A 25,855-nucleotide genomic window follows, 5' to 3' on the forward strand; every position below is an offset into this window, starting at 1 on the left:
TGCGAACAGCTAACCGCATTGCATTCATAGATAATCAATAACTAACACTACCATCGTATTTCGCAATTCAGTCCAACGTCCTGAATTCGGAAATCGGAAAGTCGGAATTGGTTAATTGTAGTGTCTATTAGTATGTATATCATTATAAAGTGGCACTATATTATAGGCGATTCGCAGGTGCATTAGCATTGCTTCAATTCAAGAAACGAACTAGTTATTAAAAATGAATAATTTATAGTAGGTATAAAATTACGAATACCAATCACTTTCGTTTGACATGGATTTTAAAAGCCTCCAAAATTTGATTTAAAAAAAATAACGGAAATAGATAAATATCTTCCGAAAGAATATTTTCGTCATTAGGCTAACTGCGTATAGACATAACTTAACCAGAACACTCGCTTCTATAAAAATTATTATAGGACACTCCTCTAATATTGTAAATCTACAATTACATTATGTTATGAACTTATGTATAATGATTAAACGAGTGCTATGCTAAAAACTTTAGGTTTCTTCAATAACTTATTTCATGGTGTTAACTGTCAATAAATTCATGGTGTAAATTCATTGTATTATTTAAATAAAACGCAATTTTATCGTACCAATTCCACTTAAATATAGCTTGACCGGTTTCGTCCGCCTCAGAGGGACATTTTCAACTAGTAAGGAATGTACAACAAACAACATTTATAATAATCAATTTAAAAAGAGAAAAACATTCACAAATCGAACAAATACATTTTTAAAAATTTTTATTGAATAGTTTCCTGTTAATGGTTACTATGTCTAAATCACTTGTTCTCAAATAATGGTAAACGTATGACTGTAGAATCCATCATAATACTGTAAAGATATGAACGTTTTTGTAAAAATATTTGACTTGTCAGTGGTTCGCGTAGTATTTCCTAGTTTGGCAAATGCGGATCTAAATAAATGAATATGAATGATAATGATAAATTAAAAAAAAAAAAATGAAAAAACACTAAAAAATGTTGATAAGCTCTTTTGTCTTTATCTGAATAGTGAATTTTGGCTCAGGTAACAGGACCGTACTCGGATAAATTTTATTGTTTTATGTTACCTACTAATTTGGGAAATCGAATTTACGATGCTGTTAATATTTTACGTTATCCGCACGTCTTATTTAATTAATTATGTTTATTTGTTTATTATTGCGGACCGCCTCTCTTTTATCGTTTCCTTTTATCAAAATTAACCAGTAAAGTTTATGGTCGCTCAATATAGGTATAGCACCATGGTAAACAATTCAACGTAATTTGATAATATCACGGAAATGTCGATTGTATTATTAATAATTATAACGGTGAAATATAAAATTTATGTTATAGAAAATATACACGAATAAATTTTATATAATATATATATTTTCGACCATGTCCGATCCTAAAAAGATCATACGGTTTCGCTTATGGAAGCGCTTCATAAAATTAAAGGCGTAGTATTTTTTCAATTTATTTTTTCTAGTATGTATACATAATATATCTGAGATGTTTTCAAATTATGTTTTTTTTTTTTTTTTGTATTATTAATAACCATGTCCTTGCTTTTTCGTACAAGGTGGTTGTTAGTAATTTTTAACAATCACAAACACCCAGGCTTTGAGAAAAACACATAAATGTTTTTTGTCATGACCGGGAATCGAACCCAGAACTCTCAGTTGGAAGACCAGCGCCTTACCCACTGCACCACGAGAGCCGCCTTTTCAAATTATGTTATTATTCATTAACCATACTAACAATGATGTTTCGTGTGGATAGGCAGGCCATGCTCTATTTAGGGGTGACATATTCTAAGGGAGAAGGGAATCCGAACAATACAACTCGTCAGAGTGTATTCTGTGGATATATGTTTAGCGTGCGGCGTGAACGGATGTGTCAATATATCTGGGCATGGCCCCCACAAGGGGGGGGGGCTGATAGGACTCTAGCCTAAGGGCCCGGTCCCAGGGGGGCCCGGCGTGGCAGGTTGATTGGATATGTGAGATAAACACTCGTCATAAATTAATTTGCTCTCACGTATAGAAAAAAGTCGTCTGCGGCGCTATTTCACGACTGAGATGTTAACATTTAAAAAGTTATACTCGACACCTCCATAATTCAAGTACGTGTATTAAAACTACAAAAAGTCGTTAAAAATTCACTGAAGGTCCCTACTTTTACCTCAAACACAATTTTGAAAACGCTTCTGTTGAGCATTACACATGCCACTAAACTTAGCGATAGGTAGGGGGGCCGCCAAAGATCTTGGCCAGCGAGCCCGCTTTAGGATGTGGGCATGCTTCTGGGTGTTTATAAGTATTTAAAGACATGCGCATCTATTCTATATACAAGACTGCTTTCGGCCTTTACGGCAGCTAACCAGGGTAGGAAAGTATCGAAATATTAACACGGCCAACTTATTGTAACAATTACAACCAACGTATTGTAATTGTTACAACAAGTGCGAATACGTGGATACTTTACTACCCTAGATAGCGGCCGAAAGCGGTCTTGTGTATAGAATAGATGCGCTGGGGTTACCCAAGCTTTACAAAAAGGTGCAACGGTTCCTTTCAACAAAAATGGTCGGAAAGTACTGTAAGTAATTATTATCAATGGTTTTAACTATTTTTTTCGACCATGTCCGATCCTAATAGGATCATATGGGCCTCCGCAGAGGTTTGTATTAACAGATTTTGTTTTTACGAGAAATGGATGTCAGCCAATTGCTCAACCTATTAGGTCCATACCCTGACTCACACACAAATTGAAAAACAATATGACGTATACTTGCCAGACCCAGGATTCGAACCTGGGACCCACGGCGTGATATTCCAACGCTTAAGCCGCGCGTATGGAATATTTGGCCCGTATGGAAGTGCGACACTGATCTACCCCACACCTGGCAGTACGCGTTGACAAACTTTATAATTTCTCATTCAGAAACGGCCGGCGCGGCGTAAGTTTCTTACACCTAACCGGTGTGCCGGTGACTTTAAACCGGTAACCGCGGAAGCCTAAAATTTTCGCTCATTCGATTCCGACGTCCGGTATTTTCCGGGAACCGGGGGTGATTTTAATTGGATTTTTTGTCTCCCCACTCTTTGCTTCGGTACGGTTATTTTCATTCTATTCTTCTGCGTTTTAATCAAAATGAGTCTATTCTGCAAGGCTATTTGGAACTGGAAACATGTTCAGGTGTATGTTATAATAGGTATAAGTAGCTCAGTGGCGAAAGATGGAAGTAGGTTAAGATCCGACATAAATGATGCACAGTACATTTTGTTAGTAATACGTATTTGTTTTCATTGAAACAAGACTACAATTTACAGATGGTGTTGGTTAGTTTTTAAAATTCAATTAAACCTTGTGAAAACCAAGCCATATTAGATAATAGTCAAAAAATACTCGTCTATCTATAAAACATCTTAAATTATCCAATTAAATCATACATAACTTTGTATATTTTATAGATAGAATAATATTTTTTTATCTTTTATAGTTTGATTTAGGCATGGCTTAATGAATTGAAATGAAATGAAGGACAAATATGTGTAATAAATCCAACGAAAACAAAAAAGTATGAATGAAAAGTGTGCACAATTTTGTCGTATCGCCCAAGGTAGGTATACCAAAACTATCATGGTTTGGTATAGGAGGGTTTAATTGATTTTTAAAACTAACCAACTCGTAAAAACAAATACTTATTACTACAAAGTTTAATGTCCACTATTTATGGCGTATCTTAACAGCCTACCTCCACCCTTCGCAACTGATATTATTAAACATCACATTTCGGATTATTTCGGAAACATATTCGCCAACCTTCGACATGTTACCATTTAAATTGCAGATTACCCACGACTTCATGTGGAAGGATAGTTTGACCCGACGCGTCGGTGTGACTTCAAGACACATTTTTGTATATCTCCCTTCTTGTCTACCACCTCATAGTTTCGAAACGTGACCATCCTGATATTCAGTAATCTTCTAAGAGACCAAAACTCTCCACCCCGCTCGGTCTTCTGCCTCTCTCAGGACAAAGTGAGACGTGTCTCCAGTCAGCTCCTTCAATTGGTCGCTCTAGGGCGCCGACGCTCTTCCTCTACTTTGCTTTCCCTGGAAACTAAATAAAACCACTAGTCTCTTCAGGTTTACGCCGAATAATACGTCCAAAAACTGCACTATGCATTTGTTTCTTTTCTGTACTTATAGCAAACATCTAATGAATAGAAAATATATATATCTGTTAAGGCTATACTTCAGTTGAGGCATTGGTCTAAAAAGATCGTGATTAGGTGATGCGCGGATTGTGCAAATGACGCGAGCCGAACGAAATATAATTTGTCATAAAAATTCAACATGCGTCCATTTAATGTTATGTTTATTGTTATATTACTAATAATAATAGTATATTCATTGACATTTTTTCTTTTTCAAGTACATGCAGAACGTTTTTTAGTCATATTTACACGATTTAAGAATATATTCCTCCGACGCCATCACAAAACAAATTGACGTGCAAATAAGTCCACTATCGCTCTCCGACTGGCGACGACTGCGAAATTTCGTTCCACATACTGTTGAAAATTATTTGTCGTTTCACTTATGTACCTACGCTCTTAAGTGCAAAAGTGCGGAAGTCCAACATACAGAGTTTTAGTCCGAATGCGAGTAAACTATTTTAAAACTGCTCTCCTGCAAAATATTGAATACATGACTTCCAGACTCAGTTCTAAGGTACAGATAATTTTGAGATTTATATCTTCCATATACAAACACGAATGTGATTATATATAAATTGTATAGAATTTGAATTGAAAAACAATTTCCATCAAGCATCAACAGTCGGTAGCAGGTATTAAAATATCGCTTTGATTTCGTCGTACCTACCTATATAAATATTACAGATAGTAATAATTCCTTTGAATATAGCTCAGGTTAAATATGAATACATCAAACTGGAAAGGAAATTACGTTATGTCAATATAAATCTTTTGGTCGTCAGCAGTATATGGGAAATGAAAAAATGTATTGAAAAATAGCAAAGAGCATAAATTTGAATACGCGAAATATTCAATAATCAAAATCAAGGCGGAACAATATTACCTAACTACGAATGAAACTAAAGGAGCTTCTAGCACGGGCTCTCAAATTCGTAAAGTCTCCTGTGGGTCTATTCTATACTTATCGACCGCTAAAGTGATAAAGTGATAAATATTATCAAACTGGGGGTAGGTTTGTATCAACGTATTAACACTTATTGTAACAATTACAATACGTTGGTTGTAATTGTTACAATAAGTTACAATAAATTACTAATACTTTGATACAAACCTAGCCTAAGTTTGATAGTATTTGTCACTTTATCACGTTAGCTGTCGATAAGTAAGGAATAGACCCACTGGGTCCGTGACTGGGTCACTTGGTCTAAATGCTGGTCAAAAGTGGGTAGCTCTTGTGAATGAATTAATATACTATTATTTAAATCAATTGCCAAAAATATTTAGAAAGCGCTTCATAGAGTATTGTAAGAACCATTAGTTAAAATTCGTCGCAATTAGATAAAATGCCTATAGCATTGTGGTTATGCGCGTGGGCGCGAATCCCGAGAGACGCAGGTTCGATCATGCTGGGTGTCGTATTTTTTTTAAAAGATTTTTTTCTATTGGTTATAATTTTAATTATAATTTATAAAATTATTTATGTAGGCACATACATATAATATATTGTTAGCGGAAACCACATTCGCAAATAATTCGAGCAAAGCAAGCATTGTTGGAAATAGGCGATAGTACGAGGCACATTTTTACAATCTTTACAGAGTCGAATTAGGATCTATAAACAATTACATATACTCATATCAATAAAATAATATGTACTTAATTTAACTTTACATAGGCCGAATTTTTCTTCTTAACTTTCATTAATTATTATCATTTTCATGGGCCTCCGCAGAGTGGAGGTTTGTACGAGTATTAACAGATTTTTGTTTTTACGTGAAATGGATGTTACCCACTTGCTCAACCTATTAGGTCCATACTCTGACTCAAACACAAATTTAAAAACAATTTGTGTATTTACCAGATCCAGGATTCGAACTAGGGACCGACGACGTTATAAGCCGACGATTAAGCCGCTCGGCCATCGTGGGCAAAAAAAAATGTTCATTGACCGGAAGCGTAACGTTGCCCTAGACGGGCGTCTGCCTTTCCTTCGTTTAATCCAATTATTATTAATAACATTATAATCTTCAAAAAGTTTTAATAAGCATTGTCAAATATCAAATATCAAATGCGAAATGTTCTATATTTTTGAATCCTCGGCGTAAGCCCGCCTTTTTGACTTCAATATAATAAATCTTATATTTTCCACGTGCAGAAATAAAACCGTCTAGAATTACGAACATTTTCCATCACACGTAGAAGAAAAATATTATTATTTCCATATGATTCATGGTTTATTTATTCCTCGCGCCACCCCTGGGAACGTCTCCCTCCGCCTCCCTTCTTTCTCCGCGATTCCCGATTTACCTGTCTTCCTCTAGAATAGATTATTTCCTCTGGCTTATTACGCAATGTGGGATAAGGTGTTTTAGAAATTTCCAAAATTTTATACTCAGTACATATTATAAAGACGGCGAATCCAACTTTACATCCAGGGAAACTCCCCATTCGTGTTAATATTCTACAAAGTTATAAGCAAACCCAACACCAGTGGTGAAGACTCCATACTCGGCGACTATTTTATTTTCCACAATTGCATATTAACTTAATTAAGTAATAATTTCATTATTTTATATTATACAAATCTGCGATTATCTGTATTAATGGCACCCAACTCGAGCAAGTCAGCAGCTACGTCTATCTCGGACAGCAGGTGTCCATAGACGGAAGCATGCACGATGAAATTGCTCGAAGAACAAAGCTGGGATGGAGTGCTTTCGGACGTCTGAATATTATCTTCAAGAGTGACCTACCATTATGTCTTAAGCGTAGGGTGTTCAACCAATGTGTGCTACCCGTGCTCACGTATGGCTGCGAGACGTGGACCCTCAACACGAGAGACGTCCAAAGGCTAAGAGTCACACAGCGAGGCATGGAGAGGTGTATGTTGGGCATCACGCGAAAGGACCGTAAGAGAAACGAGTGGGTTAGGAAGCAGACAGGAGTACGCGATGTTATAGACGTTGCCAAACAGCTGAAATGGAGATGGGCGGGGCACATTGCTCGCCGAAAGGACGGTCGCTGGACAAATGCCGTCATTCAATGGTACCCAAGGGGAACGAAACGGCCACAGGGTTGCCCTAAAAGCCGCTGAATTGACGAACTGATAAAGTTCGGCAGAAATACGTGGCAGCAAACGACACAGGTCCGAGAGAGTTGAAAGAAGCTTAGGGAGCCTTCATCCAGCAGTGGATTGACCCCGGCTGATGATGATGATATTATACAAAAACGTATAATTTTCCAACGACATAATATTATATTATTACGTTTTTAAGTATGTATTATAAATTGATTGTCGAAATGGTCAACCAGACGGCACATAGTAATTCCACTAATACGTAACGAGCTATAACATAAGCATGCTCTCACATTCAGAAGTGGACCCCAAGGCTAGGATCTTTGACGCCCCCCCCCTACCTATCGCTAAGGTTAAAGGCAGTGTGACGCTCTACAGTAGCGTTTTCCAAGTGGTGTTCAGGGAAAAATAATAACGGTATTTAATGTATTTTCAATAGTTACTTACAACCAGTTGAATTATGGAATTATCAAAAACAACACATTTCAAAATTGCATTACACAACCAAATATTTAAAAATATCACCACCATTGAAGGAAATTAGCGCCGCAGGCGACTTTTTTTACTATTAGAGCAGATTTGTGATATGTGTATATCTCACTTATCTGGTCGACTCGCCACGCCGGACCCCCCCCAATGAGCCCGGGCCCCCAGGCTAAAGCCCTGTCAGCCCCTTGTGAGAGCCATGAACACAAGCATAATATAACAAAGGTTTCAACTAATTTGGTAACACACACAAAGGATCACGCACGTATTGTAAAAAAATACACACTATGATCTATGACAGTGGTGCACAACCTATTTAAAAGAAGGGCCAATTTTTTCATTGTATATTTTTTACGGACCGCAGTGGATCAAAATGTTGAGAAATAATGATATATTATTACTAGACGAGACAGGCATTTTATTATTTTTATTTTAATAGCTCCATATCAGCTACTTTAATCACTCTTCACTCTGCATTACGTACATAATATTTATTTATACGATAGAACGTAGTATATAGGAAATTAGAATTTTGTCATAGGTATTCAATGAAAAATTTGATGATGAGAAGTACTTGTTATTTTGGGCCGCATGCGGTCCACGGGCCGCGGTTTGTGCATCACTGGTCTATGGTCTCTACTGTCGTTCACCGTCGATCGAAATGAGCAATCGTTCAAAGACTTTTCGTTTATAATGTTGACACAATCAATTTCAAATAGACAAGTTAATCTATGAATGTAAATGAAAAATTTCTATGAAACGGGAAATTTATACTCATTTCACTCTATCTACTATCTATGATCTCAATATTAATCTCATAATTATTATTATCCATGTTACTGCCAATACTCAGACTCAGTAGCCAAGGGTGGAAATAGGCTATTCAGATCAGCCATAAATAGTGCATGTTAAACTTTGTTAGTCATACGTATTTGTAAGAAATGAAAATATAATTAATATTAAATTCTACAGGTTTTTAAAAAAGGTTTGTCGATAGCTATTTCGGTTGTAACACCATTATCAAGACTATTCAGATAGGCCGCTTGCCCTTGCTTAAATACTACACGTGTATAGATAGAGACAGAATACATTCTCTTACTCGTTCCAGCAATATTATGAATTTGTACACTTTGAAAACCCTAAGTGGGTTTTTTAATGGATATCAAAATTTATCAAAATTAAAGATAAAGGATAAAGGCAACTCTGTTGTAATTATAAACAGAGCAGACTATTTAGAAAAAGTTTATAACTTTCTTAATCCGCGTGAGTTTGTTAAACTCAATAAAGACATTGCGTCTAAAATCGCATCTAAAGTTAAAACATTAATAAATGATTGCACTATCACTTTCCCCACCGAAGCTATCAAACGTAGTGTTACTCTTATGAATCCTATGGCACCCTTACTATATGGTCAACCGAAGATACATAAGACTAATATTCCTATTAGGCCCGTGGTATCATACACGAATACGACAACAGTCAAATTAGCATATTATATTAATAAATTTTTTAACATCTTACAAATTTCAAAGCCAAAAGAAGCGTAGAAAATTCAGTTGACTTAATTAATAAAATAAATACCATAGATTTACCTAGCAACTGTAAGCTGGTATCATTAGATGTAACCAGTTTATTTACTAATATTCCAGTTAAAGAATGTTTAGAAATAGTGTACGAAACACTAGAAAAAACTAAAGTACACCCATTCGAGTTGGAAGAAACTTATTCTTTAATGAAATTATGTGTAGAAAATAACTATTTCTCATTTAATTCAGAGTTTTATAACCAACTTGACGGAGTCCCTATGGGGTCTCCTTTAAGTCCTTTGCTCGCAGAACTTTTTATGGACAAATTCGAATCGGAATCACTTAAAATAGACTCAGTAGCTGATATATTATATTACCATAGATACGTAGATGATATTTTGATTTGCTGGAAAGGAACTGACCGTCAACTTAACTCGTTCGTCAAAAGGGCTAACGCATTGCACTGTAATATTAAATTCACGGTCGAAGTAGAGATAGAAAACAGAATTAATTTTCTAGACCTCACTATTCAGAGGGTTAATAATAAACATAACTTTAAAATATATAGAAAACCCACCTACACTGAAACTACTATACATAAAGGATCGCAACATCCATGGATTCATAAGTTGGCGGCATACCACGCCATGATCCATAGGCTAGTTAGCGTACCCATGGACAAATTAGATTTTGAGGATGAACTACATACCATTAAACAAATTGCCTTAAGTAATGGATATGCAACATCAATGGTAGATAATATATTATATAAAAAACAACTTAAATTAGCTAGATCAACAATATACCCTAACGTTAAAGATTCAAATCGTTATTACAAGTCAATTGCTTATCACGGCATTATTTCAGACAAAATTTATCAGGAAATTAAACATAGCGTTAACGTAGCATTCAAAGCTAATAATAATCTAGGATTAAACTTAAAAAATAGTAAAGATAAAATCAACAAACTGGAGAAAAGCGGAGTTTATAAAATAACATGTGGCACATGTAGTCTATGCTACATTGGTCAATCTGGCAGGTCAATAAAAACTCGTTTCGAAGAACACCTCCGGTCTTTCAAGAACGGTAAAACAGATTCTCAGTTTGCTAAACATTTGATATCAAATTCGCATAGCATCAGTAATTATATGGCGCCGGAATGTTTGCATATATGTAATAAAGGTCTAAAATTGAATTTACTCGAACAGTTGGAAATTAATCGCGAATTATCCAAAAGTAATCACATAATTAATGAAAATTTGGTAATGCATTCGTCGCCACTATTAAATATAATTTAAACACACGAATAATACAATTATACTAATAATATTTTAATTGATTAATAATGTCAATCTCGAACACTGTAATTTTGATAAATTTTGATATCCATTAAAAAACCCACTTAGGGTTTTCAAAGTATTAATAATATTACAATTAATAATAAGTGTACAAATTCATAATATTGCTGGAACGAGTAAGAGAATGTCTTCTGTCTCTATCTATACACGTGTAGTATTTAAGCAAGGGCAAGCGGCCTATCTGAATAGTCTTGATAATGGTGTTACAACCGAAATAGCTATCAACAAACCTTTTTTAAAAACCTGTAGAATTTAATATTAATTATATTTTCATTTCTTGTAAAATGGAATTCTACCAAGTAAATGCTAACTCAATTAATATTTATTTGTTTTTATTGATATAAGACTAAAATTTACAGATGCGATACTTAGTTTTTAAAAATCAATTAAATCCTTCCCAACCAAACTATAATAGTTTTGGTATATTTTGGTCGTTATGACAAAATTGTGCACACTTTTTCACTCATACTTATTTGCTGTCGTTGGATTAAGAATACATATTACACATATTGTTGGTTCTTTTTTAAAATTAATTAAGCCCTGCCTAACCCAAACTATAATAGATACAAATTCTATCTATAAAATATCCAAAGTAATGTATGATTTAATTGCAAAATTTTATATATTTTATAAACAGACGAGTATTTTTTGACTATTGGTTTAAATAATTTTTAAAAATAACAAACACCGTCTGTAAATTATTGTAGGATTATTTCAATGAATACAAAATACGTATGACTGACAAAGTTTAGTTAGTGTACACTATTTATGGCTGATTTTAACAGCCTACATCAACCCTTCGCTAATGGGTCGTAATATATCAAAATATTCGAGTTTTAACCAGTAACTCTATCAGTACATCATTCCACCAAATGCACGATCAATACTACTGCGATTATTTTATATACTAATCGTAATATACGTCTAGCCATAGATTCCGTTAGTGCCGTATCTTAGCGTGGATACTTACCTACATGATTATTTCCTTTAGAGATTGTACGATTCTGCAATGATGTACGATACCATTCCTGCATGAGAAATTCAGTACTTCCTATCATCCTAAGTACAGGCGGACCTCGACTTACGAACGTTCGACTTTCGCACAATTCGCTATTTCGCACATTTCAAAAAAAATCGTTTTTTTTTAAACGTCGCGCTGGCCGTGGGGTTAAGATATCCCCTTCTCGCTCGCTCACAAGCAAGTGCATTTCTTGCGTCACTTGCATCCTGCTCGCACCCGTCACTTTGCTTGTGAGCTAGCTAGGATAGGTTTAGTCTTGCGCAGGAGCACGTGCGGGCGTGTCATGTTGTGCGTTTTGCTAATTTTCTTCATTTGAAATATTTCACCCTAAAAATTTATAAACATGAGTGAGAAACGGAAAAAAACTGCAGTGTTGATACGAACAAAAAGAAATCAAGGACTTATAAACTTCACATGACGTTCTGATTGCGGTGAATCTTTTGCTTCAATCGGATGTTCGTATAATACAAACAAGTCTACTACGATATGTTCAATTTTGAAAAATAAAAATAAACTTGAGGAATACGTTCAAAATTGTGGAAATTTATTATCTTTAAAGGTTGTTTCCAAAAGACACGGCATAATTATGGATGAAATGGAAAAATATTTGTCATCATATCCCTCTGAATATTTCAATTATTCAAGCGAAGGCTCTTAGTTTGTACAAAGATTGGAAGGCTAGAAAAAGAAGATTTTAACACGATTTTTCAAGCAAGTAACGGTTGGATTATATTAAATTCATTGGAGAATCGGCTGATACGGATAAAGATGCTGCAAAAGAATTTATTTCCTCATTATCCAAAATTATTGAAGATAGAGAATATTCCTCTAGCCAAATATTTAATGTAGATGACAGGTTTATTTTGGAAAAAATGCCTAGTCGTACATTCTTATCTAAAGAAGAATCAGTTGCCCCTGGGAATAAACCTTCTAAAAACCGATTGACATTGCTTCTTGGTGGAAATTTGGCTGGTGATTTAAAATTGATGCCAATGTTAATTTATCAACCAGAAAATCCTAGAGCATTGGAAGGGAAGGATAAAGAATTGCTTCCAGTAATCAAATAAAAAAGCCTTTGTATACTGCGTTAATATTAAAAGATTGGTTCACTTTATATTTCGTGCCAGCAGTTAAGCAATATTGTAAAGTTAATGATTTACCATTTAAAATATTTTATTTCAAATAAGAAGAAGAAACACCCGCATACCCCACTTAAACATGTCTCTTAAACATCTTATATTTACTTGATAAATAAATATTTCAAAAATACACACATTTTTTTTTTTTTTTTTACTTCCCTCTACTTTCGAACATTCAACATTCGCACACCTTTTCAGGAACCAATTATGTGCGAAAGTCGAGGTCTTCCTGTATAGCTTCTACATACATACGAAGTCATTCGAGGTAATACATATTATGTACTATGTTATGTCATCACATCACTCATCATATTAATTTGTTACCTGATCTTTGGACGCCAGAGAGACTTGATAATAATAATATTACGTTTGTTTTATTTTAAATCGCCGCAATTAATATCCTCTGATTGCATAAACATGATTTCCGGTATTAAAAAAAAAACAAAAAACGATATTCGTTGAAAAGACTCAGGCTCAGCGTTTATTAAACCACGATTTTAGACAAATCCAATAATACCTTCAACAGCTTCTGAAATGTACCTATTACTGCATCCAAAAATGATTGACAAAGGACAACGAAAGCCAGCATCAATAATTTTACAGTAATTGTTTATATGCTAAAAGTTTTTTTCTGTTTACAGAAAATACCGGTTTCTTTTTAAAAAACTGGTATACTTATCGATAAATACCGGGTTTCCGGTTTTTATAATACCGGTATTGAAATCACTACTCTGAGTGTGTACCCATTAATTTTCATAAGCTACTTGCATTTTGTTCGCCTGATCACTAATTATCTAGATGCAATATCGATGTAATTACTTAATTCCTGTTAATCCAGCCTAATGTATTATGTTCATAAATACCTACTTGTTAAAATTAGATTTAAGAAGAAGTCTTATTCACTATATAAATACACACAGATGGTGGTTTTTAATTAAAAAATCAATTATTACCATATAAATACCATGGATAAATGACGTGGCTCAATTATTTAGATAACGTGAATTAAATAAGCATTTTAGTTTTATTAACTTTCTACTAAACTAAGAGAATTTTTCTATATAGAATTTTTTGTTACTTTTCAATCGCTTTTCCCTGAATATTCCGCTGCAGGGGATCCCAATTTTTTTGAGTTCGCCCGCAGCAAAAATATTGATAAACGAAAAGAAATGTTTTTTTATATAAATAATATTAATTCCGTTATTATTTCGAAATATTAATTAAGTCAGTTATTAATTAATTTCGGTTAGGTACATGTTCAAACACGCGCGTTACTATGATCTTACTCCCTACTTCATTTATCGTTTGTCAATTTATGGCTACGGCTGTATGTTGTAGCGTAGCCACTGGGAAATGCCAATAGAAATGGCGTATTTCAAAAAAAATACTACCTTATTCGTAGGTCAATAATTATTATAAAGCAAAAATTATTCGTAGAATGTTTATTACATTTCAATGGTCAAAGACATTGCTTATAATCAGTATCTTTAAAAGTATCTTTAAATGTGTAAATCTTGAGCATTTTTTGAATAATAAAATGCTTAATTCTTGTCAAGTTTGGGATCACAGAGATTATCAATATAATTTTGTATTGTAAATATTTCACTATAATAATGTCGACATAAATTTTACTAATGGTTTTATAGATGCTTTTAAAAATTAATAAATATAAAAAATCTTAACACCACTTCACATGGACGTACTGAAATATGACTATATTCTAAAACATTAGAGCGAGAGGTTTAAAAGAATACTATTTTATGTAATAAAAATACTTTATACAGTCATCAAATATTTAAAATAAATATAAAGAATAATAAGGCTTCAAAATTATGTAAATAGATTATCTATAACGTTTAAGGAATGTCCAGAATCATGCTTTGAAAATACCATGAAAGCTCCATTTTGACGTACGCTGAGCATGTGGGCCGTTAATGATTATTAACATTTAAAAATGTATGGCTGTGTGATGTTATTTGATGGGATATGATGATTGATATAATTAAATGATAATTATTCACGCGTAGAATTTTATTACAACGTTTTTATTAGCTCATATTTTTGTTTGTCCGGTGGTTGTTTTTCTAGTACAAATCTTGAAATCGATTGTTAACTAACTTTCCGACTAGCTAGACATTTGAAACTTTTATAGAATATATCAGAACACGATGCCAATGCATTCTTTTAATACTTTTAGCCATCTTTAAGCAGAATTGAATTAATTTTCAGTTAATTCTGTTTTGTATGGAAAGTTATTTCAGAAAAATCCGTAAAAAGTAAAAGACTATTATTGGTTGCTAAGGGGGTGGTCCTAGCAACTAAATTATTAATATATACGTGCGTTACTATGAAAATCAAAATGAAATGTCAAAATGACATTTCAGTAGGTATTCTATATTTGTTTGTTTTTTTATTTACTTCATATAAATTATAAGATTGTGCATATTGAGCATAATAATTCAACAGAAAATTTAAAAACGTTGTATATAAAAAGTTCTTTTTATCATGTAATTATTTATAATTAATTTCAGTATGTCTCCTGACTTACAAAATTGCTATTTATCCAATATGGCGAAGAGTAGAATGTTACTTGCTTACCACAAAAGGAGGTCGCAATCAGTCCTTCATAATATGCTAAGTACCTACCGACAAACTCAATAAATCAACTGGATTCATTTCTAAAAATACACAGAATACCCTTAATCCTGGGGTTCCGTGGAAACCACATGGGAACACTACCGTAGAAAATCACACTGCCCTTAGCGATAGGTAAGAGGGCCCGCCATAGATCCTGTCATGGGGGGCCGCTTCAGAATGTGGGGGCCATGATCGTATTAATAAGTGAGTTTTATCACCGGTGTAAAAGACAGTTTCTAAATTACTACTAGTCGATTCAAAAGTGGAATACACAAAAATTCATCCTCAAATAGTCAAATAAATCGATAAAAAAAACCTCTACAAAATGGCATTCTATTTCCCTCCCAAATCTTGGTAATTCTGATAAAAAGTCATAAATGTTATTCCATACTTCTGATTCTCGTCTACGTATTCTCTTCGTATCTCGGTACAATCAGATGTTGGGCGAAGCGATATAGACACTGCGATGGAAACAGACAGGAAACATATATTCGAGTGACATTTTGGTAAATCATTATTCGTAATTTATACAGTCGAAAGTAATACCTAAACATTATATTCCAGTACATAATTATATTGAATGAGTCAGCGGTTTAAATACGAGTAGCTGTGAATTTTATTTATTATTACAGTCATAATACAATATGACACTATGGGAATGGATATTAGACTAATTTTCCATTGCGATACCGTTTTTAATATCGCCAATTAATCTGCTGACACTGGTTTGTTTACCGGTATATGAGTCTCTGGGAATTTATTATTGCGGTCGAATAATTTGATACATTAAAAATATACATTTGATCAATAATATATTGACGGCTACAGTTTTATTTATTATAACTTAGCTTTTTATTTATAACTACACTTATTAGCATCAAAGGTGCTCCTGATCAAAACCCAATTCGAAACACCTGGTCCAATACCTGTGCAGATATATTCTGAACTAAATTATAATTTGAAAATTCCCCCATTCCTAGTTAAACAATCGAGGACTATCTTTTGTGATCAAAAGGGGTTGGAGGGGGTGGTGATTTTCTATTAAAGGAAAAGTAGATTTTCCAAGAATTGAAGTTGATTTAGTGCTTGAAAAATAGTTTGTTTTATCGACAGCCGCCTGAAAAATGGCACGGTTTCTACTTATAGGTCCTAAATTGCGTAAGATAAACGTCATTTATAGATCGGCGTTTGATTTTTAAGTATTTTCTATAAGTAAACCACCTACATTTATTTAACTTCAGTCAATTTATAATAAGTACAAGTCCTGTAGTTTGATATTTTAAGAGCATACTTCAGTAAAACGGTAAATAATTTTCAACTATAGGTGCGACGAAATTTCGGACTCGGCAATCGGAGAGCGAAAGTCGAGATGTGAACACGTCAATTTGTTTTGTGATGGCGACGGGGGTATTAATCCTTAAATCGTGTCAAGATGACTAAAAAACGTTACCCATTTACTTGAAAAAGAAAACATGTCAATGAATATATTATTATTATTACTAATAGATCAATAAACAGAACATTAAATGGACGCATGTTGATTTTTTTTTGACAAATTATATTTTGTTCTGCACGCGTCGTTTGCACAATCTTCGCGTCGCTTAGTCACGATCGTTTTAGACCATGCTCCAGCTGAAGTGCCTTAAGGCTATACCTCAGCTGAGGCATAGCCTAAAAAGATCGTGACTAGACGATGCGCAGAATGCGGGTCGCGGGTGCAAATGACGGAAGCCGAGCGAAATATAATTTGTCATAAAAGTTCAACATGCGTCCTTTTAATGTTATGTTTATTATTATATTCCTAATAATAATGATAGTATATTCATTGACATGTTTTCTTTTTTAAGTACATACGTAAAGTTTTTTAGTCATCTTTACACGATTTAAGAATATTTTCATCCGAAGCCATGACAAAACGAATCGACATGCGGACGCCTCGACTATCGCTCTCCGAATGACAATGCGGCCGTAATTTCGTTCTACATACAGTTGAAAATTATTTGCCATTTCACTTATGTACGCTCTTAATGAGTTTTGGAGTTATTTGTTTTGTTGAATACACAGTAGGTATTGACATATAATATTTAGTTTATTTGATAATCTAATTTATAATATTATTAAACCATTGCATTTTTTTTGCCGGTTTGCACAGTGACAAAATATAGTTTTCAACATTCAAGGATAAATATTAAAGTTGTGTTTTTTATTAGATTTTATCTCTATGTAAACTTATCGGTTTTTGAAAATACACGTTACATCAAAAATAGAACTATACACTTTATCTAAAATATAAGATGTTATTATATTAAAACGTTTTTATTCATGTTTTTCTAATGATAAATAAAATTATGCTAATTTGTATATTGTGTGGTTAATGGGTTGATTTATAAATTTTAAATTATTATTTTAAAAAAAAAACACAACTTTTTTTCATAATTCTCTAAATATTCAATAATGGATAGGTGGATAGTTTTTTTTTATTATATTATATAACTCTTTTATATCTGTTAATGCAAACCTGCACTCTGTGAAGGCCCATATTGTGATCTTATTAGGATCGGACATGGTTACAAAATTACAGATATTTTTTTACATAAAATGTAGCTGAGTTTGCAATGAATTATTATTAACTATTGTATTTTAAACAAAAACTTACTCTTTTCTTCTTCTTCCAGGTCCGACAGATGTTCGAAGAACGACGAACGAAAGGCATCGACAAGAGCTACCCGCTTCAGCCACTCCCAAATGCTGGCCAAGGAAACGGAGTATCAAAGCAAGGAGCTCTGGTGACGAGGAACGGGTTCCACAAGACTGTCACGAGTCACAGCGACGGGGAGACTAGACACACTGAAGTCACTCTTGAAACTAGGGTAAATAGAGAAAATATTAATTGAGGTTCCAAGAATTGGCTGAATACGTTTTGATGTACCTATCGTTACATACAATTTGTTTTCAGCGTCCTGAAAATGAGGTCTCTTTGTCAAACGATTCTTTATTACTACTCGATGAAAAAATATTTATATTTCTTTATGTTTATTAATATTTTTAATATCAGAAAAATGACAGTCAAGCAAAAACATTCAAATAATATACGGTTGCCATGGAAACAATAATGACATTTTATACACAATTTTTGTGGTATATTATACTCTAACTAGCTGAGCCAGCTGGCTCTCGCCAGTCTGTCTCGCTAGGTCTTGCAGACAGCTTTTCGTTATAATGACATGGTGTTGGATTTTAATATAATTGTAAAGTATGTATAGACGGCGCCATAGTTTTCTCTTCGGGATGGATTTTCATTCACGTTAGACAGTTTGACATTTCGCTGATTTGTCAGTTTTACGATTTGCATGTCGTCACTGCCATACAAATTTGGAGTCGTATGCGTAGTCTATTCTGGAGTCTGGCCTTCACAATATCGTCTGACACCACTTCAGGCTGCTAGGCCTAGCAGAATCGCCGATTGCTACCAATGACATTTTAATTTTAATACAATATATGTGTAGGTATGTGCATTTAAATATGATAAATAATTATGCATCTCATTCGTTCGAATATACAGCAATAATATGTGATTATCTTAAAAAGCGATCCATTATATCAAAATATTAATCTCTTTCGGGTCCCATTTACATATTAAAAAAAGGTTAGCAGCATAAAAAACAAATTTAAACATTGTTTTATTTCATTGTCTATAAAAAATAAATGCCTGCAGCCATAGAATAATATTTACAAAATCAAATTTGAATTCAAAATTAACCTTAACTAATATAGTTTTCCAGTGCGGGACATTCATATTGAGACAAATGTTAATAAATAATAAAACAATACATATTATATCTGAGAGGAATAGACCAATTCTGATAAAAACAGGAATTTATAAAACCTAAAAATGTGGAATCAGCTTAAAGAGGCCTTCATCTAGCAGTGGATTGATACAGGTTGATGACGATAATGACGATATAAATGGGTAGGTATATAAAATCACAAATTTAAAAAAATATAGCAGTTTATATGACTAATAAGAGTAGAATTAGGTTGGGATAACCTTCATCCAGCAGTGGATTGATCTTGGTTGATGATGATAATGACAATATTATGAATGGGTGAATATAATATCAGCAATTTTGATAAATATAGCAATTCATATGACCGTATGACCGACAGAAATACAAACAAATTAGAAAGGCCTTCATCCATCAGTGCATTGATTCAGGCTCATGATATAATATAAATAGATATAATATAATATCACCAATTTTGATACATACAGTAATTCAAATGACATAAAGGAGTAGAATCAGGCTAGGGAGGCCTTTATCCAGCAGTGGATTGGTTCAGGTCGATGATGATAAGGACTATAGAAATAGGTATAATATCACAAATTCGTTAAACCTATAGTAGTAGAATCTGGTTGCGGAACCCTTCATCCATCAGTGGATTAATTCAGGCTCATGATATAATATAAATAGATATAATATAATATCACCAATTTTGATAAATACAGCAATTCATATGACAGAAAGGAGTATAATCAGGCTATGAGAGGCCTTTATCCAGCAGTAGATTGGTTCAGGTCGATGATGATAAGGATGATAGAAATAAGTATAATATCACAAATTCGTTAAAACAAACCCTTCATCCAGCAGTGGATTGATGATGATGATGAAATTCAAGACTATCAAGAATACAATCAACGTAGAGAGGCCGTCATCCAGAGTGGATTTATTAAGGCTCGTGATAATAATGGCATTATAAATATAGATAGGTAGATAGTATAATATCACTGATTTTGATAAATATAATAATTCATGTGTAAGTAAGGAGTATAATAAGGCTGAGGAGGCCTTCATCCAGCAGTGGATAGGTCCAGATTGATGATGATAAGGATGGTAAAAATAGGTAGATATTATACAATATCACAAATTTTGTTAACTATAACAATTCGTATTAATTTATTTCATTGTTTGCAATGGCAACTTAATATGACTATATTGTAATCTATCGAAATTAGTAGCCTAATTATTCAATAAAAAAGAGTTCGTGAACAGCCACAAAGAAGTATTTAAAAAAATCAAATTTGTTATTAATTAATAGAAAACTCATCTTACAATAAAAATGTCTTGATTGAAATTGATTATTTTTAACATGCTAATAGAAATGTCACATTTTTCGATTGTTTCTGCAAATTCTAAATTTGAATTCTGACACGTCAAATGAACTTGTTATAGGCGAAAACAATTGAAAATCAATCATATATTTCAGTTTGACAGATAAGTGGCAGTGAAGTGGTTTTGGATTATATTTTCGTAATAATTAGTGAGGAAATATGTATTTATTTAGTGTTAGACTCAAGAATACGCCAATGTGCTACTTACAGATTTGAATAATTTTGTGGAATATTAATTGAGATATTTTGCAATATTGATTATATAGAAAGAATTAAGCGACATTATAATCGATTTGCGGTAGACGAAAGGCAAGATGCGAAAATGTATGGTGACGGATATAAAACGCGATTTAAAAACGATTTTATCTGTGATTGTGTCGAGTTTTATCAGATTGTGCCCGATTCAAATGGAAGTAGATTCGGGACTCCAAAAATTGAAGTGAATTCCTTTAATAATCAACAAAGTGGTATTTAAATAAAAAAATTGACGTATTTTCCAAAATCTCTTAGGATAATAATATATAGGAGATGCTGGCTATAAAGTGCTTTAATTTATCTAGTCGTACAATGCAGACACACGTTTGAATCCTGTATCATCAATAATTAATAGGTAGATAGGTATATGTGATTATATGAAAACTGCTACTAACTAATTTCATTAATTTATTGTATATCACTTGTACTTGTTTAACACTCAATAATTATCCTACCATAATTTTAGTTAAATTCAAGGTCTGTCCATATTTATATTTATATTTACCAGTTCTAAACAACATAGCTTAGGTCACCGAAGGTGGCCAGGGGGTCTCACATGTATCAATATAAAAAAATATGTTAAATAAGGTCTACAACTTACACAACAACAGCATCTCTTCATCATCATTGGTATCATCAATGTAATTATGTTAAGCATGGCCCCCACATCCTGAAACGGGCCCCCAGGATAGATTTTTTGACGGGGCCCTTACCTATCGTTAAGATTTAAAACAATTTGACACTTTACAAGCATTTTCCAAATTGTGTTCGAGTTAAAATTGTCGGTATTAAGTGGAATTTTAGCAGTTTTTGGTATTTTTGAAAACATCTACTTGAATTATAAAGTTGTCGAGTATTTTCACACAATATTATAAAATATTAATATTCTTGAAGTAAAATAACGACGCAGGCGACGATTTTTTTACTGTTACAGCAAATTTTTAATATGCGTGACAAACAGACCAGCTGGGTGACAGATTATAGTACGTATTCCATTTAATTTAATAATGATCAGGACCTGCTTCGTCCACTTTAGTCGTCAGTTGAGAATATCCATCAAAATAATCGAGATCGTTATTCAATTATGTCGAATACGTATTATACCTATACCAGTGGCGTGCTTTGTTTTTTTTTTGCGTCTAAGGATGCTGATTAAAAAATACGTATAGATATCCACTATTTGTTACAGGGTATTGTAACAAATTTAGTACCTATGTAGTATTTCGTAGTGCTCTGAGATATTCTAAAAATAATCACGTAATATTATCTACTACTATTCAGTCAGTCGACGAAGTATAGTTAAATAATATGATTTACCATTTATTATAATTACACAATAAATACGAGGTACTTTATCGATTATTTCTGGGGATGCGTTGTATCTACAGCATGTATTAACCGCACGCCACTGTTATATACCTATTTTTCCGACCATGTCCGATCCTAATAGAATCATATGGGCCTCTAGTGGGGCCTCTATGGGGAGGTTTGTATTGACAGATTTTGTTTTTACGAGAAATCGATGCCACTTGCTCAACCTATTAGGTCCATACTCTGACTCATACACAAATTGAAAAACAATATGTGTACCTATTTGTCAGACCAAGGATTCGAACCTGAAACCCGCGACGCAATAGGCTAGCGCTTAAACCGCTTAAGGCCGATTATACTTTATTTTATTTTATTTAAGGCTATACATCAGTTGAGGCATGGTCTAAAAAGATCGTGGCTAAGCGATGCGCGAATTGTGCAAATGACGCGTGCCGAACGAAATATAATTTGTCATAAAAATCCAACATGCGTTCATTTAATGTCATGTTTATTGTTATATTACTAATAATAATAGTATATTCATTGACATGTTTTCTTTTTTAAGTGCATACGTAAAGCATCTTTACACGATTTAAGAATATTTTCATCCGACGCCATGACAAAACAAATCGACGTGCGGACACCTCTACTATCGGTCTCCGATTAGTGACTAGTGAGAAATTTCGTCGCACATACTGTTGAAAATTATTTGCCGTTTCGCTGAGGTACGCTCATACTACATAATTATAAACACCAAGATAAATTGACAGGCAACACCATTAATAAAGAATATCTGAGTACTCATTTATATCACGTATGGATTCGAAAAAAAATACTTTAATAAGCCAAAATTATTGCAGACGTTTCTCGAATTTATTGCAAGATAAGGAATTGAATTATGTATTAAAATCGAAGGACATCCATTTACAATCAATTCGCGAATTAATATCGTCTAACACTCTAACAGATAAGTAGGTCGATATATCTACATCTCTGTCGTATTATTTATACGGCAAATAAAATAAAACATCGTGTTTTGCATCCATCCATTCAATACAATTAGGTCAAAGTCATTTTATGTTTTTTTCTCCGATACATTAAATTTTATTGCCAGAGCTTAAGATCGGGAGAGATTGACTTATCGAAAATTGACAAATTTCTCATATTGAGAGGAAATATTTATATTTCTCTCCTTCTAGCTATGTGTCAATGCTGTCGCTTTTCTGACATTGGAAACATGGATTTTTTTACTTGCATTATCTAGTAACACAATATAACTTAAATACGTATAAAAAGCTACATACGTCATAAAACATAAACTATACCAGTGGCAAACCTATGGCACGCGTTTGAAGAGAAAAAAATAGATAACAGGCAAAATACTCTTCAAGAATAAGCATTGCGTTTAATGTAAATATATAATCGGATAAGTTGGGCCTTAGGCTTTATTCGTCACATATAATAATATCGCACTAACCTTATCAGGCGGCAGGGGATGCGGTACCGTGAACCTTTAATTTTGATCGATTTACAATACTTGAGCTTGAAACCACTGTAACGAGAGAATGCCTCATCAGATTGGAGCAATTCTGATGCCAAGTTATGCATATGAACCAGGCTTTATAATACATTAACAAACAATTTCATTTCTACCCACAAAAAATGGCTGCACCAAAACAAAAATTTGGTGAGCTAGTAGTAGTAATTCTGTAGACAGTTTCAAAATTGGTGGATCGAAATGTATGGCGTAATTGAAAAAAAGTGATAAAGCTATATGTGTGTTATATTCTGTGAGGTATATAACACATCATCATTTTTTAATAAAATTCGGTTATCAGGAATACAGCGGAAAACACATTTTGAAAATAGCCGATAAACTGAATTATTTGTTAGGTTAACCTAACCAATCCTAACCTAACCTAACCCAACCTAACCTAACCCAAACTAACAAATAATCCAGTATATCAGGTATTTTCAACATGTGTTTTCCACTGTATTCCTGATAACCGAACAGTACCTAAAATTCTTAAAAAAACCATTTTCTCCATGAAAAACTGCTCGGCACGTCAGACAGCCGAAAAATAATATTAGGGAAATTTTGGCACCCGTACGTAAAAAGGTTTGCCAACCCTGCATAGGAAATTACAATTTGGTCATATTCAATGAAAGATTTGGTGATTAACTACTTGTTATTTTGAATCGCATGCGGCCCGCGGGCCATGGTTTGTGCACCACTGCCAGTGTATAGGTAATATATTAATGGTTTCGTCATTGTCATTACAGAAAACATCATCAATAAATAACAATATTGAAGAGTCATCGTCGATAACCAGAAGTCACAATTTCGAATCCGACAAAGACGCTGACTACAATCTGAACGACGAAGAGTTCCCTTACGAAGAGAGCATTGCCGCCCTGCAGAGGCTGGACATAGACCCTCCAGCTACCAGCAATGGAAACATTGGCAAAGGGTTGGCAACCAACAAACTTCCGAATGTTGGCGGATCACTCCTCAGTCGACGACCAGCCAAAAGTGATGCCAGAGTCAGTAATACATCAAATGGATTAAGCAATGGTAAGAAATTATAACTAAACTATATCGTGTATCAGTGGCGAAGGGTGGATGTAGGCTGTTAAGATCTGACATAAATAGTGCACACTAAACTTTGACAATCAAACGTAGGTATTTGTTTTCATTGAACTAAAACTACAATACGTAAAATAGTGTTCGTTAGTTTTTAAAATTCAATTACACCCTGCATAATCCAAGCCATGACCCGGCTCTATAAAACCGCCATGTGCACAGTCATTGCAAACAGGTGCGAGTCGTGGACGCTGAATATAAAAGCAGCTGAAATGGTGGACTGCTTTGAGAGAAAGATCCTGAGGTGGATATACGGACCCATGAATGATGGTGGGGAGTGGAGAGTTAGATACAACACGGAACTATACCGCTTATACCAAGATTCAAAACTCTCCACCTTCATAAAACTCCAGAGGCTAAACTAGGCATGCCATGTCCAGCGGATGCCTGAGTCACGGATACCGAAGAAGATCCTCGAAGGAAACCCAGGGAGGAAAAGGCCAGTGGGAAAGCTACGCTCACGATGGGGTGATAACATTACAAAATATGCCAACCAGCTGCTAAAAATCAGGAACTGGAAAAGACGTGCGGAGGACCGTTCCGGTTGGAGGACGGCGGTTGACGAGGCCAGGGCTCAACTTAGACTGTAGCGCCATCAAAAAAGAAGAAAAATCCAAGCCATAGTAGATAATAGTAAAAAAATATTCGCTTATCTATAAAATATCTAAAATTATTCCATTATACTTTAAGATATTTTATAGATAGAAGAATTTTTTTATCGCCTATGGTTTTGTTTAGACAGGGTCTAATGAATTAAAAAAAAACACCATCTGTAATAATTCAACGAAAACAAATAAGTATGACTGAAAAAGTGTGCACTATTTTTGTCGGATCGCCCATCATAGTATAACTACCTCAACTATTATGGGTTGATTTTGACAGAGTTTAATAGAATTTTAAAAACTAACTAGCACCATCTACTCATTGTAGTCTTTGTTCAATGAAAACAAATAGGTTTGACTGACAAATTTTAGTGTACACTATTTATGTCGGATCTTAACAGC

The 25,855-nt window shown here is 33.8% G+C and overlaps 1 protein-coding gene across 4 annotated transcripts in view; it reads left to right on the forward strand.

The window, feature by feature from the left end:
- LOC147071078 (uncharacterized) overlaps positions 1-25,855 on the forward strand; it is a 330,820-nt gene that overhangs the window by 288,924 nt on the left and 16,041 nt on the right. For all 4 annotated transcript variants that reach the window (XM_085948665.1, XM_085948663.1, XM_085948666.1 and 1 more), the window contains 2 exons: positions 18,147-18,341; positions 24,491-24,782. In XM_085948665.1, the coding sequence (XP_085804791.1) occupies positions 18,147-18,341; positions 24,491-24,782 (487 nt within the window). The remainder of the gene's footprint in view (positions 1-18,146; positions 18,342-24,490; positions 24,783-25,855) is intronic.

This window comes from Rhyacophila brunnea, unplaced genomic scaffold (assembly GCF_057557595.1).
Source record: "Rhyacophila brunnea isolate RB1 unplaced genomic scaffold, BYU_Rbru_1.0 scaffold_20, whole genome shotgun sequence".
Taxonomy (NCBI): domain Eukaryota; kingdom Metazoa; phylum Arthropoda; class Insecta; order Trichoptera; family Rhyacophilidae; genus Rhyacophila; species Rhyacophila brunnea.